This window comes from Tupaia chinensis, unplaced genomic scaffold (genome assembly GCF_000334495.1).
Source record: "Tupaia chinensis unplaced genomic scaffold, TupChi_1.0 Scaffold146650_1, whole genome shotgun sequence".
Taxonomy (NCBI): Eukaryota; Metazoa; Chordata; class Mammalia; order Scandentia; family Tupaiidae; genus Tupaia; species Tupaia belangeri.
In genome coordinates, this window is record NW_006206507.1 from 1,306,606 (window position 1) to 1,326,212 (window position 19,607).

The 19,607-nt window shown below is 35.5% G+C and overlaps 1 protein-coding gene across 1 annotated transcript in view; it reads right to left on the bottom strand.

Moving 5' to 3' along the window:
- Window positions 1-774: 774 nt before the first annotated feature.
- The window catches only part of GTPBP10 (GTP binding protein 10), a 28,906-nt gene continuing 10,073 nt past the window's right edge, over window positions 775-19,607 (bottom strand). The window contains exons 5-10 of the mRNA XM_006168996.3: window positions 17,842-17,915; window positions 12,539-12,591; window positions 11,741-11,848; window positions 10,706-10,783; window positions 4,230-4,353; window positions 775-1,620 (exon numbers count right to left, since the gene is read on the bottom strand). Coding sequence (XP_006169058.1) covers window positions 1,358-1,620; window positions 4,230-4,353; window positions 10,706-10,783; window positions 11,741-11,848; window positions 12,539-12,591; window positions 17,842-17,915 — 700 coding nt within the window. The 3' untranslated portion in view covers window positions 775-1,357. The remainder of the gene's footprint in view (window positions 1,621-4,229; window positions 4,354-10,705; window positions 10,784-11,740; window positions 11,849-12,538; window positions 12,592-17,841; window positions 17,916-19,607) is intronic.

A 19,607-nucleotide genomic window follows, 5' to 3' on the forward strand; every position in this document is an offset into this window, starting at 1 on the left:
TTTGTATTTTCTCATTACTATTTCTCTCTTTACTAAAATATTACATTTAAGAAAGAAAAATTTTCCAACTAAAATCATAAGCTATTATCTGCTAGTTTCTGTTAAATACTGTCATGATTTATTTATTTATTTATTTTTGAGAAGTTTTTGCTACAGGGTACATACACTTGCCAGAAAGAGACAGAGAAATGGAGAGTGTGAAATTAACCCCCAGGGGGATGGCCATGCCACAATCACTTCTCCTCCATTCTCCTCCTGGGATCTTGGGCACGCACACAAATGCACCCAGCATGAGTTTAAGCCACGGGTCTGGGACTCGAACCGCTGTCAATTACAAGGGAGTCCAGCAACATAGCCATTATGCCAACCGCTGGTCCTGTGATGTTTATTATTACCAAACATACTCAAATATAGGGTTTTGAGGTTTTCCACAAAACAATTATTATATTTTTAGTGGAACTAGGTATATGACAGATTCAAATATAAACAAACAAAACACAGTTGTTCATTCTAATAATAATCTAGGGAATCCTTTCATATGATTTTTAAAAAGGACCTCATTGGGGCATTTTAAAGAACAGAACATCAAAAAATGTTATCATAGATGGAATGGCCATAAATTTGTAAAATGTAATTTTTAGCTGTGACAATTTACTGCTGATATATTTAACTATAAGACAATAAGTTAAAAACAGATCATAAATGATGGTACATATATAGAAGCCAATAATACTAAAGAAGTGTAGAAAAGTTTTTAATATCAACATTATTTTTATACCATTTTTATGAACACATAAAAATTATATATATTTATACAACATGATGTTTTGAAATATGTATACATTATGGAATGGTTCAATCAAGCTATTTAACACATGCATTACCTCACATACCTAGTTTTTGTGGTGAGAACACTTAAAATCCACCTTCTTAACAATTTTCAAAATAGAATAAATATGTTTTTATTAACTAGATACCATCCTGTATAAAATTGGGTCACTGGAAAAGTCATGTCATATTTTTCTGTTTTTCTATGTAAAAATGCATCATGACTTTTCTGACAACCCAACAGGTCTCAAAACTTATTTCTCTTCTTACCTGGAATTTGGTATTCTTTGACTAACATCTCCCAAACCACCCTTGCTCCCAGCTCCCAATCACCATCCTACTCTGTGCTTATATGAGTTCAAGGTTTCTGGGTGTCACATAGGACATTATACAATATTTGTTTTTCACTGTATCACTTCTTCACCTAGCATAATGACTCCAGGTTCATCTATGTTGTCGTAAATGGCAGGCTTTCCTTCATTTATTTTTAGGGTCAAATAGTATTCTATCAGTACCATTTTTAATAGATTTAAATTATATCCATTTTGGAACTGATAGCAGCATGCTTCGATGGTGGTCTACTGTAAGATATTGTATTGGAAATCTCTAAATTAAACAATTGTTTCTTACGATATGCATCATTTTCCTGGTTGGCATGTTCATCCAGTGATTCTCTTACACAGTTCTTTAATTCTTCAATTCCTTCTCCAGTCATTGCTGAGATGGGGATGATATGTTGGAACTCTATAGTCCTCTCTGGAATCATGTTTTGTTCAAATAAATGAAGAAAATCTGAAACAAAGAATACAAAGCTAAGCTGATTTTGTCTTTGAAAGTACTCAGAACTATATTAGAGGTTTGATTTGTGAAACAAGGAACTGACATTTTTGTATTTTTAATTCCTTTTGTCCCTTCTCTCTCTAATATGAACACAGAACTTTTGACTTTTACTGCTGAAAATTCTTGGCACACGTTAAGTACTTAGTAAATATTTCTTGAATAAATATGTTTTAAACCAAATTAAGTACAAATAGAAGATGAATCACAAAAAATAGTTTACTTACGGAATAAATTTTGCTTTTTTGGAAGGGCTCAATAAGGTAAGGGAACAGATTCTTTGAAAATAATTTTCTGTGTAAGTAATAACATCTGTATATATAATTTTGGGACATTCTAACAGGTCTTAGTACATAGGAAACCTTTAACTTCTCTAAAGTATATAGGCTTACAGTAACTATTCCTAGGTTCCATCCTAAAACTGGAGAGAGAATGAGGAGAGTTTGAGGGAAAATCATCTCAGGTGAGGTCAACCTGTCACTCCACAGGTGCTAGTTTATTACTTTTTCCCCTTCCTTGTCACCATGGCAATGAGAAAGAGAGACAGCATGCTGATTGGATGGTTTAACACTGCTATGAACTATAAAAAAGCAAGACTGAAAGATTGCACAAGTCAACACAGAGCTTGATTTCTGAGCTACATAGGCTCCCAATTAAGTGCAGATAGCCTAACTCATGAATCATCATTGAAAGGCTAACAGTTTATTTTATGTTGGTTCAGAATACCTACAAACTCTTGAGTTAACTTCACAACTGCTATCTCTTCTAAAAATTCCTTTCTCTGCAAGATCAACTAGCAAACAGAAATAATGACTTTACAAAGCAAAAACCACTAAGGAACAAAGATTATTTAATAATATTAGGGAATATTTATATCCCAAGAATAACTTATTAACTCAAGTATAGCTCCATCAAATTATACAGAAAGAGTTTTGACAGGAGAGAAAGGGCAAAAACCTTCTGGCGCTGTTAGTCCTAGCACACTATAATCTATTTTCCCCAAGTGTTATCTCAAGGATAAAAACATACAGAAATTAGCACTATTTAAAAACATGTTTGCCACTTAACCAGGCACTTTATTTTTCCTTGTTTGTAGACAAGGTCCTGTGCTAGCCTCAGAAAAATGAAAGTCTCATCACTGTAGCATAAAGGGAGTTCTGCAAAAGTCAAGATGCAAAACTGTGGAGAGTCCCTTTAAGTTCCTTAATACAAAATGGCCTGTTAAGGAAATTTTGGACAAAAAAATCTGTTTTTTTCTTTTTTTTTTAAAGGTTTTTGCTATAGGGCGCGTGCACTCGCCAGACAGACAGACAGAGAGAGACAGAGAGACAGAAAGCGAAAAATCCCCCCCCAGTGGGGTGGCCACGCCGCAATCCCTTCTCCTCCATTCTCCTCTCGGGATCTTGGGCACGCATGCACACGCGCCCAGCGTGAGTTTTAAGCCACCGGGTCTGGGACGCGAACCGCAGTTGACTACATAGGAGTTCAGCGACAGAGCCATTATGCTAACTGCTGGTCCCCAAAAATATCTTTTGATGTAACAGCATCTATTTTTCTGTGTCACACATACACAGGAGAATGCAAGTTCTTTTTAGAAGTACTCTTCAGGGGTGGTAGGTGGCGTGGGGTTAGGGGCACTGGACTCCCACAAGGCCAACCACAGTTCGAATCCCAGACCTGGCAACTTGCTTTTTCACTTTCTCAATCTCTCTCTCTCTCGCTCTCTCTATCTCTCTGTCCATCTGGTCAAATTGAAATAAAATAAATGGATAAAAATAATTCTTAAAAAAAAAATAGACGTACTCATCAAAGACATACAGAGTTTGTGTTGCCAAGAAACATACCTCTTTAGAACTATTAGCTCTATTTTGTTGCTGTTGTTCTTAATTTGCCAGAGGGCATGTGTGTGTACCAAAGAGAGAAACAGAGAAGGAGAGGGACCAAGCATCCTCCAATAAGGCATGGTCAAGCCACAATCCTTTCTCCTCTATTTCTCCACCCTGCTGCAATTTTAGGTACACATGCATAAGTGCCCAATGTATTCATCAAGCTGCCAGGGTCTGGATTTGAGCTATAAGATCAGTCCTGTGGAATCCAGCCACCTTAACCACCACGTCACAGAACCAGGCCTATTACCTCTGTTTTTAAAGTTTTTGGTGTACTATGGGAATAAAGTTCTAGAGCATATGAAGTAGGGTGAAGTGAAAGACTTCCCAGGTCAATGCTAACTTTTTCTTGCTCTTATAAAAATCCTATGTACCCTTTCAGGGCTCAGAATAAGTTTTACTTGTTCATGAAACCTGACCTGAATTCAAAGTAATCTTCCTTTTTATTTTTTTCCTCTTCTAACTTATTGTTTGTAACATGCATTCTAGAACTTGATAATTACTAGGTTTTGGTGTTATTTAAATGTTTCATGTGACATGAGTTCTTTCTTAAGCTATACATAGTTTTTAAAAATAGAAACATTCAGTTTTCTTTTTCATTAATTATAACACTTAGCATTCTCTGAACATTTTAAGTATTTATTAAGTTGGAATTAAATAAATTAATGAGTTTATTACCTTTAGGATTCTGGAGTTGCTTCAACAGTTGATGAAATTTATCCTGGGCATCTGGCAAGTCCATTTTGTTAACTGCCAAGAGTGCAGGTTTTGTCTGAAGTTCCTCTTTGTACAACTCCAACTCCTTAAAATTAAAAGAGAAAAAAACAAATTAACTTCATAGAAGCATACATATAAATTAATGTTTGTTAATATTTTTCTAAACTGTAATGACCTGGATAATCTAAGAATCCATCACTAAAATGCAATAAATTCCTACAACCACAAAACTAAAAAAGAAATTCAAAAGGTTTTTGTTTAGATCATGTATTACGGTATTTTAGCACATGACCTCCTAGGGACAGTTGTGATTTTTGTATCTAGAACCACATATAGGAATATGGACTATATACAAATAAAATTCAAAAATCAGTAATGACAAGTTAAGGTTATACCTGTAATATTTTTGGAAAAAGTGAATGTACTTAAGAGTAAATCTTCATGACCTTAGATTAGTCAATGATTTCTTAGCAATGATATGAAAAGCACAAACATGTGTTCACCAGAGAGAGACAGAGAGACAGGGAAAAGAAAAAAATAATACAAATGGAACATTAAATTAAAAATCTGGGGTTATTTTCTTGCTATTGTGTTGAGTTCCTTATATATTTTAGATGTTAACTCCTTATCAGATCTTATACTTTATAAACATTTTCTTCCATTCTGTAGGCTGTCTTTTCACTGCTGATTATTTTTGTTGTGGTGGTGGTGGTGCAGCCTTTTAGTTTTGACATAATCTCATGTGTATATTTCTGATTTTGTTGTCTGTGCTTTTGGAGTCATTAAAAAAAATATTGCACAGACCAAAGTACTATATTCTGTTTTAATTACTACAGCAGTGTAGTAGGTCTTGAACTCAGTACCATAAAGCTCCAGCTTTGTCCTTTTTGCTCAAGAGTGCTATGGCTATTCAGGGTCTTTTATAGCTCAATACAATTTTTAGGACCATTTTTTCTATTTCTGTGAAAAATTCTGATAGGGATTGTGTTGAATCTGTGGATCACTTTGGATAATATGAACCCTATCTAAAAATGGGCAAAGAACCTGAATAGACATTTCTCAAAACAAGTCATACAAATAAACAACAGGCATGTGTATGTATGCCTATCTATACATACATACATACATGTATTTTAAAAGGGTTCAACATTACTAATCATCAGAGAAATTAACATGAAAACTACAATGACGTATTACCTTATACCTGTTAGGATGGTTAGATTATCAAAAGACAAAAGATAATAAGTATTGGAAAGAATATGAAAAAAAAAAAGGGACCCTTGAACATCACTGATGGGAATGAAAATTAGTGTAACTCGTATGAAAAAGTAAAAAACAGAACTACCATAGTATCCAATAATCCCACTTCTGGGTATATATTCAAAGGAAATAAAATCAGTGTGTTGAAGAGATATCTGCACTCCCATGTTAACCGTAGCATTACTCACAATATCCAAGAAAATGAAATCAATCTAAGTGTCTATCACTGGGTAAAAGGATAAAGAAAATATGATATAAAAACACATATAACAGAATACTGTTCGGCCTTAAAAAAGAAGGAAATCCTTTTCCTTTAACAATATGGATGAATCTGGAGTATATCATGCTAAGTGAAATAAGCCAGGCATACAAAAACTAATATTGCATCCTCTCACTTAACGTGGAATCTAACAAAGTTGAACTCATAGAAGCAGAAAGAAGAATGGTAATTGTGAGGGGTTTGAGGGGAGATGGAGAGGTATTGGTCAAAGAGAACAAAGTTTCACCCAGATTAAGTTCTGGAGATCTATTGTACAGCATGATGATTACAGTAAATAAAAATGAATTATATATTGAAAACTGTTTAAAGAATATAGACCTTAAAAGCTGTCATGACGAAAGAGTAAGTATGTGAGATAATGGATATATTAATTAGATTTATTTAATTATTTCACAATGTATACATATACCAAAGCATCACTTATACATTGCAAATATATATACCTTTTGTCAATTATACCGTAATAAAACTGGGGCAGTAAACAAAAAAGCAGAAAGTTTTGTGCTCCAAAGATACCATAAAAAAAAAACAAAAACTATAAGTACAACTCACAGAAAGAATGAAAATATTTTAAAATCGTGTATCTGATAAGGGACCTATATTCAAAAATATAAAAAACTCTCACAACTCAACCTTTAATAAAGACAAGTACAATTTTAAAATGGGGATAGAATCTAATAGACATTTCCCAAAAGACATGTAAATTGCTACTACAGACACAAAAAGATGCTCACCATCAGTACTCATAAGAGAAATGCAAATAAAAACCATAATGAAGTACCATGGCATTTCTACTAGGATAGAAAAAGAATAATAACAGGCAAAAACAAGTGTTGGCATTGATGTGAAAAAGTGGGACCCTCATATGTTGCTGGTGGGATTATAAATGATACAGTGGTGCAGTCAATTTGGAAAACAGCTGGGCAGTTCTTAAAAAAACTGTTTTTTTAAACTCTGCCCATGGATATAAGTTCTTGCCAGACAGAGACAGAAGAGACAGTAAGAAGAGATATGGAATGTGGTCACACTACAATCCCTTGTGCTCCATTTTGCACTCCTTTTGGGATTTGGGGTGTGCACACACACATGCCCAATGTGTTTCTCAAGCCACCAGGTCTATTGGATTGGCTATGTGGGATCTGACTTCCTTAAACACAAGGCCATGGAGCTATCCTCCTCAAAATGTTACCATGTAGGGAACCAGCAGTTAGCATAATGGCTATGTCACTGGACTCCCACGTAGTCGACCGCGGTTCGCGTCCCAGACCCAGTGGCTTAAAACTCATACTGGGCGCATGTGCGTGCGTGCCCAAGATCCCAAAAGGAGAATGGAGGAGAAGGGATTGCGGCGTGACCATCCCCCCGGGGAGTGATTTCTTGCTTTCTGTCTCTATGTCTCTCTCTGTCTGGTGAGTGCACGCGCCCTATATCAAAAAAAACCTCTCCATAAAAAAAATGTTACCATGTGGGATCCAGCCACCTTAACCACCATGCCACCAGTGGCCCAAGAGTTCAGCTTTACACATATGAAGTCTGAGTCACTAATAGGACATCCAAGCAAAGATGTTGAACACAAACAGGTATCTGGCATAAAGCATAATCAATCAAGGTGGGTATCAGATATGGATCTAGCGGAGTATACTAACTATAACTAAAGCAACAGAAATGGATTAAGATTACACAAAGCTTGGGACCAGCAATTGGCATAATGGCTATGTCGCTGAACTCCCATGTAGCTGACTGTGGTTCGAGTCCAGGACCTAGTGGCTTACACTCCCGCCAGGCGTGGGTGCATGCATGCCCAAGATCCCAAGAGGAGAATGGAGGAAAAGGGATTGCAGCGTGGCCATCCCCCCTGGGGGTGATTTCTCGCTTTCTCTCTCTCTGTCTTTCTGGTGAGTGCATGCGCCCTATAGCAAAAACCTCTCAAAAAAAAGATTGTACAAAGGGTTAGAAAAGAACTATGAATGAAAGTATTTAAAGGATGAGTTGAAAGCCTAAGAGGAAATTGAGAAACTTTTTTTTAGAAAGAGATTTTTGCTATAGGGTGCATGTGCTTGCCAGAGAGGCAAAGAAAGAAAGACAGAAAGCAAGAAATCACTACCCACACCCCCACATGGCCATGCCGCAATCCCCTCTCCTCCAATCTCCTCTCGGAATATTGAGTGTGTACGCACACGTGCCTGGCATGGGTTTTAAACTGCCGGTTCACAGACTCCAAGTGCAAGTGACCATGTGAAAGTCCAGAGACATAACCATTATGCACCTGCTGGTCCTGAGAAACATCTTAAGTAGGAAGGAAACAAGGAGACTATGATTCATGAAGCTAAGGATGAAAAATGAGTTGAGAAAAAAAATGTGTCAAAGTTTAAGTAAGATGGGACCAGCAGTTAGCATAATGGCTATGTTGCTGGACTCCCACGTAGTTGACGGTGGTTCAAGTCCCGGATCTGGTGGCTTAAACTCAGGCCGGGGGTGGGTTTTTGGGTGTGTGCTCAAGATCCCGAGAGGAGAATGGAGGAGAAGGCATTGTGGTGTGACCATCCCCCCTGGGGGGTGATTTCTCACTTTCTGTCTCTCTGTCTCTCTCTGTCTTTCTGGTAAGCGTACTCACCCTATAGCAAAAACCTCTTAAAAAAAAAAAAGAGAGAGAAAATAAAAATTCTTTAATATCAAAGGTTTAAAAAGTAAGGTGGAGGGACTAGAAGGTGGTGTGGTGGTTAAGGTGTTAGACACTCCCACATGGCCAACTGCAGTTTGAGTCTCAGACCTGGTGGCTTGCTTTCTCACTTTCTCTCTCTCTGTGTATCTCTCTCTGGTCAAATTATAATAAATAAATGAAATTAAAATAAATAATTATTTTTTTTTAAAAGTAAGGTGGAGGATGTATTTACTGTAATTAGTATGTTATTTTATATAGTCCCACATGTATATTAGTCCAAATACAGAACACAGTAAAACAGAAGACCTACTTTTGTAAGCAGTATTATGGTTTCAAAAGCAGTTCTATAATGAGTTTTTGAAGAAAGCTGAAATCCAGAAATATCAACCTACAAAAAAAAAAAAAAGGAGGAGGAAGGAGGAGGAAAGAGAAAGTCTTTAATATAAAAAGGTTAGATATTTCTGTTTGGAAATGTTTTATTCTCTCATGCTAAAAGCAATTTCTCAATCTATACTCTATAGATAATTTAGTAATTCAAAATACGTAACAAAAATTGAGGTGCCAAGGTAACTATAATTGTTCTGTTCAAATGATAGTCATTAAAAAAATCAGAAACTAGTACAGATAATTTTTAATAATACAGACAATCTCATATATAAGTTTAGCACCATCAATAAAGTATGAAAGAAATACTACATAATAGTATATCAGAAATAATTTCTTTTTCTATAATGTTAAATTTGAATTGGAGGGCTGGCAGGTGGCATGGTAGCTAAGGCACTGGACTCCCACATAGTCAACTGTGGTTTAAGCCCCAGACCTAGCAGCTTGCTTTCTCACTTTCCCTCTCTCTCCACTGAGCACATGTACTGTATAGCAAATTATTATTAGTAGTAATAATAATAAAAGTACATTTAATTTAAAAATTTTAATAGAAAATACTGTTATAGATTTTCTTTTCTTTTATTTTTTTAAGGTTTTTCCCACAGGTTGCGTGTGCTCACCAGACAAGAAAAAGACAGTGAGAAGGAAAGTGAGAAATCATCCCCTCCCGGGGGGATGGCCATGTCACAGTCTCTTCTCCGCCATTCTCCTCCTAGGATTTTGGGCATGCACACACCCACAATCAGTGTGATTTTCAAGCCACCAGGCCCAGGATTCAAACCACAGTCAGCCACGTAGGAGTCCAACACCTTACCATAAAGTCACCTCCTGCTCCCTACATCAGAAATCTTAAGGAATTAAAACTTGACAAGTATGGCCAAACTTACATCTCTTATAGTAAACAGTGCTATTTCCATCCCCACATTATATTTACTGTATTTGGCCAACATGTGAACAGAGGGCAGTACAATATATGCTACCACTTTATCTTTAAATCTTACTTATAAAAATTTTTTAGAAAAATTAAATTAATTGATTGTCACATTCATTGCAACATTACATTAGCATGCATATAACTTACAACAAAAAGGAGTTGTCTAGTTCTTTCGACATGCTTAAGGAATTTGTGGCCCATTCCTTTGTTCATATGTGCTCCTTCTATTAAACCTGGAAGATCAGCTACTGATATCTAATACAAAGTTAAATGGACTGATTAAAAACAAAAATATATGAAAACTACAAGTTTAGTTACATTAAAAAATTTTCACAATATTTCAAAATATAAACAGCTCTTAATTTATGACTACCAATACATTTTTTAATGACATTGATAGATTGATTGATTCATTCATCCATTCATTCACTCAGACCTGAGAGGGACAGAGCAAGAAAGAGAAAGAGGGAAAGTGAGAAAGCAAGCCACCAGATCTAGGACACAAACCATGGTTGGCCATGTGGGAGTCTAGCACCCTTAACCACCATGCCACCTGTTGGCCCCATCAATACATTTTTGAAAAGGCAAGATACCGTTACAGTACAATAATGTACTAAGAATAAAAAATATTTAATAAAGGAATACTAATAATCAAATATAGTAGTAAAATATGGACTTGCAATGAGAAGAAACAGATTAAAGAGATAAGGAAGACAGGATGTCATAGGAATAATCTAGATTTAATCTTTGGAAGAACAAGAAAGTGAATTCTTACATGTTTTACCATGACAGTAAAACTGATCATTTCTTTTTAAAAGTAAGGTGGAGGATGTATTTACTGTAATTAGTATGTTATTTTATATAGTCCCACATGTATATTAGTCCAAATACAGAACACAGTAAAACAGAAGACCTACTTTTGTAAGCAGTATTATGGTTTCAAAAGCAGTTCTATAATGAGTTTTTGAAGAAAGCTGAAATCCAGAAATATCAACCTAAAAAAAAAAAAAAAAGGAGGAGGAAAGAGAAAGTCTTTAATATAAAAAGGTTAGATATTTCTGTTTGGAAATGTTTTATTCTCTCATGCTAAAAGCAATTTCTCAATCTATACTCTATAGATAATTTAGTAATTCAAAATACGTAACAAAAATTGAGGTGCCAAGGTAACTATAATTGTTCTGTTCAAATGATAGTCATTAAAAAAATCAGAAACTAGTACAGATAATTTTTAATAATACAGACAATCTCATATATAAGTTTAGCACCATCAATAAAGTATGAAAGAAATACTACATAATAGTATATCAGAAATAATTTCTTTTTCTATAATGTTAAATTTGAATTGGAGCACATGTACTGTATAGCAAATTATTATTAGTAGTAATAATAATAAAAGTACATTTAATTTAAAAATTTTAATAGAAAATACTGTTATAGATTTTCTTTTCTTTTATTTTTTTAAGGTTTTTCCCACAGGTTGCGTGTGCTCACCAGACAAGAAAAAGACAGTGAGAAGGAAAGTGAGAAATCATCCCCTCCCGGGGGGATGGCCATGTCACAGTCTCTTCTCCGCCATTCTCCTCCTAGGATTTTGGGCATGCACACACCCACAATCAGTGTGATTTTCAAGCCACCAGGCCCAGGATTCAAACCACAGTCAGCCACGTAGGAGTCCAACACCTTACCATAAAGTCACCTCCTGCTCCCTACATCAGAAATCTTAAGGAATTAAAACTTGACAAGTATGGCCAAACTTACATCTCTTATAGTAAACAGTGCTATTTCCATCCCCACATTATATTTACTGTATTTGGCCAACATGTGAACAGAGGGCAGTACAATATATGCTACCACTTTATCTTTAAATCTTACTTATAAAAATTTTTTAGAAAAATTAAATTAATTGATTGTCACATTCATTGCAACATTACATTAGCATGCATATAACTTACAACAAAAAGGAGTTGTCTAGTTCTTTCGACATGCTTAAGGAATTTGTGGCCCATTCCTTTGTTCATATGTGCTCCTTCTATTAAACCTGGAAGATCAGCTACTGATATCTAATACAAAGTTAAATGGACTGATTAAAAACAAAAATATATGAAAACTACAAGTTTAGTTACATTAAAAAATTTTCACAATATTTCAAAATATAAACAGCTCTTAATTTATGACTACCAATACATTTTTTAATGACATTGATAGATTGATTGATTCATTCATCCATTCATTCACTCAGACCTGAGAGGGACAGAGCAAGAAAGAGAAAGAGGGAAAGTGAGAAAGCAAGCCACCAGATCTAGGACACAAACCATGGTTGGCCATGTGGGAGTCTAGCACCCTTAACCACCATGCCACCTGTTGGCCCCATCAATACATTTTTGAAAAGGCAAGATACCGTTACAGTACAATAATGTACTAAGAATAAAAAATATTTAATAAAGGAATACTAATAATCAAATATAGTAGTAAAATATGGACTTGCAATGAGAAGAAACAGATTAAAGAGATAAGGAAGACAGGATGTCATAGGAATAATCTAGATTTAATCTTTGGAAGAACAAGAAAGTGAATTCTTACATGTTTTACCATGACAGTAAAACTGATCCCAGTTTCACTTAGTATAAAACAAAATCTTGTTGCTTTTCTTCCTTTAACACCACCAAAATAGGCAAATATTATAAAAAAAAAAAGTAGTAAAACCAATTACTTGCACTTCTAATCAAGTGCTTTAATTAAAAAATACCCACCTGTTTGAAATCATTGTATATAATCTTTCCAAGTTCAGGCTTTAGTGTTGTAACTAAAGGAAAAACAGTAAAAAAGCTAAAATAAAGATTGGTACTCAAAAAATTGTGTTAAGATAACACACAGTATACCATTTGTTTTGTGAATAGTTTAATTCAGATTTAGTTCTAATTTGTTGAAATCAAAGCTATGATTATCTTCAATATTTACAATTTACTTGGAAAAGGACAAAGGTATTTATAATCTACTTATGATTTACAATTAGGCATAGGCTTAATTGCTTTATTGAGCCTCTAAGTTCCTCTGTTGCAAGTTAAGAAACATGGTAATGATGTCTGGGGAGCTCAAAATCTATAGATTTCTATCAAGGGGTCTGTGAATGAAATGTTTCTAGTCATCCCTGACTAGTTAAGTCTTACCAATTCTACAATGGTCCCTTTCTTTTTTTTTGGTGGGGGGGAGAGGTTTTTGCTATAGAGTCTATAGCAGAAAGACACAGAGAGACAGAGAGACAGAAAGCAAGAAATCACCCCCACACCCCAGGGAGGATGCCATGCGGCAATCCCTTCTCCTCTCGGGAGAAAGGATTCTCTGTATTTCTCTGTATTTTTTTTTTTTTTAATTTTTAAACTTCTTCTTAGGTTTGACTCTTTTATCTTCCTAATTCTCACCTTTCCCCCTCCCACATAGGATATAGGCCAACCACCATGGCCAGCGTGAGTTTTTAAGCCACCGGGTCCAGGACCTGAACCGTGGTCGACCACATGGGAATCCAGCGACATAATCATTATGCCAACTGCTGGTCCCAATGGCCTCTTTCATAAGACTTTCTGCTTGTTTTCTTTTCATTCCCAAGACTCCTATGTAAAATTTGCGATGTCATTTAGAGCAATTAGTCCAAAATTTACTTCATTGGAGTCTAAGTTTAGAATGGCTTGACTTTGTTTTGTATTGCCATTTTGTGACTTTCTTTTAGGATGGCAGAGATACTATTATATCCACTCATTAACTCTTTTTTTTTTTTTTTGGAGAGGTTTCTGCTATAGGGTGTGTGCGCTCGCCAGACAGACAGAGAGAGACAGAGAGACAGAAAGCGAGAAATCACTCCCCAGGGGGGATGGCCACGCCACAATCCCTTCTCCTCCATTCTCCTCTCGGGATCTTGGGCACGCACGCACACGTGCCTGGCGTGAGTTTTAAGCCACTGGTCCGGGACTCAAACCACAGTCGACTACGTGGGAGTCCAGCGACATAGCCATTACGCTAACTGCTGGTCCCTCCACTCATTAACTCTTAACCTAAGCTTCCTTTATGGCTCCTCTAGCTACTGCAATAATGTACTAATTGGTCTCAGATCCATTGATGTCCTACCCACAACAATTCATTTTCTACACTATAGGCAGAGAATTTTTTTGAAAAGTAAATCTAATTACTGTACCTTTGTTTAAGTGCTTCCAATTGCTCTTAAGATATAAAGATCAAATATGGCCTGTGTGGTCTATGTAATATAGTCTCTAATTACATCTCCAGCTTCATCTCACTTCCCTTCCCCTTACTTCATGTTCTCTAGACACACACACTACACAATCCCTCTGCTATTAACTCATAATTATTCTCCATAGTTCAATGAAAACTTTCATAGAACCCTTTTGAATTCCCTTATATTTTTTAGTGACATATGCCTTCCTCACTATTCTGAAAGCTCAATACAAGTCAGAACAGTAGCTGTTTCTGCTTACTAGTCTTTGTAACCCCAGAACTAATGTAGATCCTAGAAATAAATGTTTGCTTAATGAGTGAAAGTATTGATTCTGATCCTCTTCATAAAGGATGGATGGCTATAAAATTCTAACTAAGTCAAATAAATGATTATTAAACTGAATGCAAAAATATAAGTATCTCACAAGTACAAGAAACTTTGGTTAGGGATACAGAAGTCTAAAAGATTAATAGGAAAAGCAAGTGGGAACAGCAGTTGGCTTAATGGCTATGTTGCTGGACTCCCATGTAATCTACCATGGTTCCAGTCCCAGACCTGGTGGCTTAAACTCACACCAGGTGTGTATGTGTACGTGCCCAAGATTCCGAGAGAATGGAGAAAAAGGGACTGTGGTGTGGCCATCCCCCCTGGAGGATGACTTCTGGCTTTCTGTCTGTCTTTCTGGAGAGCACATGCGCCCTATGTCAAAAACCTCTAAAAAAAAAAAAAAAAAAGAGAGAAGAAGAAAGAAAGAAGGAAAAGTAAGTATTTTACCAAATTTTCAAACTGAGTTGTCATTTTATACATACTCAGGGAAAATTAGTCTTTAAAGTTTACTTCCACACATTAAAATACACAATCAGGACAACAGAAGATTTTCTGCCCAGATTTCATCCTCCTGACCCCAAGTTCTAGCCAGGACAGGTCAATCACAAGCCATCTACACTTGAGTTCTCAGAGGTCTCTTTCAGGGTTTAGGACAACTGAAGATTTTCTGCACAGACTTCACCCTCCTAACCCTAAGATCTAGCCAGTAGAGCACCTCTGTATTCTCTGTATTTTTTTTTTTTTTTTAATTTTTAAACTTCTTCTTAGGTTTGACTCCTTTATCTTCCTAATTCTCACGTTTCCCCCTCCCACATAGGATATAGGCCAACCACCATTTGAGCTCTGAGTGGCCCCTTTCATTTATTGCTTTAAAAAATTTTTTTATTTAATTTTTTTGTCTTGTTTTTTATTTGTTTTCTTTTCCTTTTTCTTTTCCCTTTCTCACTTTTCTGCTCAGCCTCCACACACTGAGTTTTTAGAAGTGCACAGCAGCCAAATATCTGAATACTTTTAGGATCACTATAATCCTCAATTACCATAGAACCTGCTGCACAAAGGGAGAAAAATGGTACTGCAAAGAGACTGCAGATCACCTCCTCCTGTATGCCTCTGAAGGCTCAGAGCTAACTCCAAAAATTAGAAAAGAAGTATAATTCATTAGATGACCACAGTCATCATCTCCAAGGGAAAAGAGTAACTCCTCATCCTCCACAGACAATACAATGGAACTCATGGAAATATCAGATAAATAATTTAGAATATTCATAGTGATAAAGCTAATAGAAATGCAAGAGAAGGGAGACAATGAACTCCAGAAGATGCAGAAGAAAACACACAAGTTCCACAAGGTGAGGTAGTTCTTGCACAATCTGAAAAAGGAAATACACACCATAAAAAACAAATGGAATTGTTAGAGATGAAGGCTGTAATACAGGAAATCAAAACCTCTCCTGAAACTATTAAAAGCAGACTAGATCTTACAGAAGATCAAATTTCAGATGTAGAAGACAGAACCTCTGACCTAGAAAAATTCACCAAAAAGACTGAGAAAATAACTCCCCAAAATGAGAATAATACAGAAGTAATACTAGATGCCATTAAATGCCCAAACATCCAGATAATTGGTATCCCAGAAGGTAAAGAAACTATTAAGGGCATTGATCATCTATTCCATGAAATCCTGGAAGAAAACTTTCCAAACTTAGAGAGGCACTCAAATATCCAGACTCAAGAAATACAAAGGACCCCACATAGAATCAACCCAAGAAGATCTTCTCCAAGGCACATTATAGCCATATGATCAAAATTACAGACAAAGACAAGATACTGAGATTGGCAAGAGAGAAACAGCAAGCTACCTACAAAGGATATACCATCAGGCTAATAGGAGATCTCTCATCGGAAACAATATGAGCGAAGAAAGAATGGGAAAATATATTCTAAGTGATAAGGGAAAAGCACTTTCAACCAAGAATACTGCACCTGGCAAGATTATCCTTCATATGGGAAGAAAAGATAAGAACATTCTCAGATAAACAAAATCTGAAATACTTTACCAATATCAGACCAGCTCTTCAAGAAGTTCTGAAGGGAGTGCTATCCCAGGAGAACTAAAGTCAGACACAGAGAAATAAGAGTACAAAAAACAACCAAGAGAATGGCCAACTTAATGGTAGGGATAAGTCTGGAAAGATCAATAATAACTTTGAATGGTAACTTCCAAAATTTAAATGAAAAGGACCACAGAAACACTGTAAATTCAACAGAAGAGAGATTAATTACATGAGATTGAATTGGTGAAATAGAATTTTAGGAGTTTTGACTAAAACATTACTGATTTTCTTTTTTCTTTTTTGGAGAGATTTTTGCTATAGGGGGTGTGCGCTTGACAGAAACACAGAGAGAGAGACAGAGAGACAGAGAGACAAAGTGAGAAATCACCGCCTGGAGGGTTGGCCAAGCCTCAGTTCCTTCTCCTCCATTCTCCTCTTGGGATGTTGGGCATGCATGCACACGCACATGCACTCAGTGTGAGTTTAAGCCACTAAGTCTAGGACTCGAACCAAGGTTGACTACTTGGGAGTCCGGCGACATAGCCATTATGCAAACTGCTGGTCCTACATTACTGGTTTTCTATATTTGTTTTCCAGATTTAAGGATTTTTGTCTTCTCTTAAACTATTGATAGGTTCTTCTACCTACTGCTTGAACTGAATCCTAACCTTTTTCCTGACTTTTTTTTTTTTGGAGAGATTTTTGCTATAGGGCATGTGAGTTTGCCAGAAAGACAGAGAAACAGAGACAGAAAGCAAGATATCACCCGCCCAGCGTGAGTTTAAGCCACCGGGTCTGGGACTCGAACCATGGTCGACTACATGGGAGTCCAGAGACATAGCCATTACACTAAATGCTGGTCCCCTGACTTTATGTCTTAAGGAAATTTCTCTTAACAATTTTTTATTTTGATCTATTAAAACTAAAACTGTTTTTCTTGAAATTAAAAAATTCATTAGAAAAAAACCCTATTTAATGACTACAGTAAGCTACATAGTCCTATATAGCCCCAGCTAGGTACCACTTTATAGTATATTTGTTCTACTCACTGAGGTTTATGCCTGAAGTCAGACATATGTTCACAGATATGTATATATCAGTTGTACTTCCTATTGAAAGTATTTAGGTTAATTATGATCTTTTGTGAATCAATAAAATGAGGGGGAAAAAAGGGAAATGTAAGGCAACTGACAGTTTGTGAAGGTGGGTAATGGCAGCAGGTGAGAGGTAGGGAATCAAGGGGAAAAGAAAAGTAAAATATATAGGAAACATTTACTTGTTGACAATAACATACATGGCAATTGATTGAGCCAATATACAGTGTATTCTGGAAGGAAAATCTCATTTTGTATACTGTAATGATGTACAGTATTATTGTAAATAAATGTACAGAATTATTGTAAATAAATAAATTTAAATAAATAAATAATCAAATTATACTTACATGCATAATCTGCAATTTCAGGTTTTGCATGAGAAACTCGACTTAGCAAAGAAGATTTTCCAGCATTTGGGAATCTAAAATGAGAATATTAAATTATACATTACAACAAATATCAATATTATTACTTATCTTCCTGAGTTCCTCACAATTCAAGAAGCAGACTTTTGAATATTTATTTAGAAATAATAAAATTAGTAGTAGTAAATAAGTTTGAAAATTTTAAGAACCAAAGCTATTTATTAAAAAGGCAAAGATAATTCATGCTGGACATTAAAGATACTTCAGTACTGAGAGAATAAAATAATTGTTATTCTGATTATTAAAAAAAATGGAAATCATTGAAAAAAGGAACTAATTTAAAAGGAGAAAAAATAAGTACAATCCATTATCTATAGTCAAATGCTGCCAAAATATTATTTTGTGAATTGATTTTTTTACTTAAAAAATAAAAAAAAAATTCTGGGTCAGACAATGACACACCGGTAAAATTCAACACTCTTGAGAGGCAATCCCATATAAGTTTCCTGGTTCAAGTCAGGAGACCACCCTAAGTATGCCAGGTACAAGCTTGCCCATGATCCAGGGCTGGCTAGAAACTGGTATAGATAGTGGTGTTGAAACTCATTGGGGTTAGAATAAATAAATTTAAAACATAAATAAATAAATAATAGGGCCAGCTGGCAGCAAGGTGGTTAGGTAGCTGGATTCCACATGACAAATTGTACTGAGTTCTGTCCTCAGTGGGCTGAAAAACTTGGCAGTGTGTATGTATACATGCCCAAAATCTAGAAAAGAGAAATAGGGGTAGAAGGGACTGTGGTTTGATTGTGCTCCATTGGGATGCTTTCTCATTCTTTCTGTGTGTCTCTCTCACAGGTGAGTGTACATACTCTCTAGCAAGTTTTAAAAAATGGAACAAAAACATTTTCTGGACATTTCAAACATACAAAAGTAGACAGGAGTAGTGAATTCCATTTAATTATTACCTGACTTCAACAAATACTAATACATGGCCGAAACATTTTTAAAATTTCAGTTTGTTTGAACAGGGAACCAAATAAGGTCTGTATATTACAACTGGATATGTCCCTTATATCTCTTGCTGTAATTCCCTTTCCATCTTGTTTCTCTTTTCCAATTTTATTTTTATTTATTTAAAATTATTTAATTTTATTTATTGTTACTATTATTTTTTAATTTGACCAAAGAGACAAAGAGAGAGTGAGAGAAGAGAAAAGTAAGAAAGCAAGCCACCAGGTCTGGGACTCAAACCGTGGTTGGCCATGTGGGAGTCCAGCACCTTAACCACCATGTCACCTGTCAGGCCCCTCTAATTTTATTTTAAAGAAATTGAGTCATTTGTCCTAGATTTCTTTTCCACAGTAGTTTTTTCTACTGACATCTACATAGTATCACTTAACATGCTTTCTTAACCTGGATTTTCTGTAACTTGATAATTGTAAAATCCTGATCACATTCAGGTCTGACTTTTTTCTTTTAAAGCCTACTTCATACTAAGTTGGCCTATTTTAACCAAGTTGAACACCTTTCATGAAATGTGAAATGTTATTTATTTACTTAACCAATTTCTTATTTTCTAATTTTTCACCCCCATAAATAACATTACAAAAATATGTCTATAGCTAGAAAGACATACTGTTACCAGTCATCTCTGAATAGTGGGATTAATAGACAACTATTATTTTTTCTTAGTAAATAATATTCATCTAATGTCTTCCTAAAATCTTTAAAAAAATACTGTAACT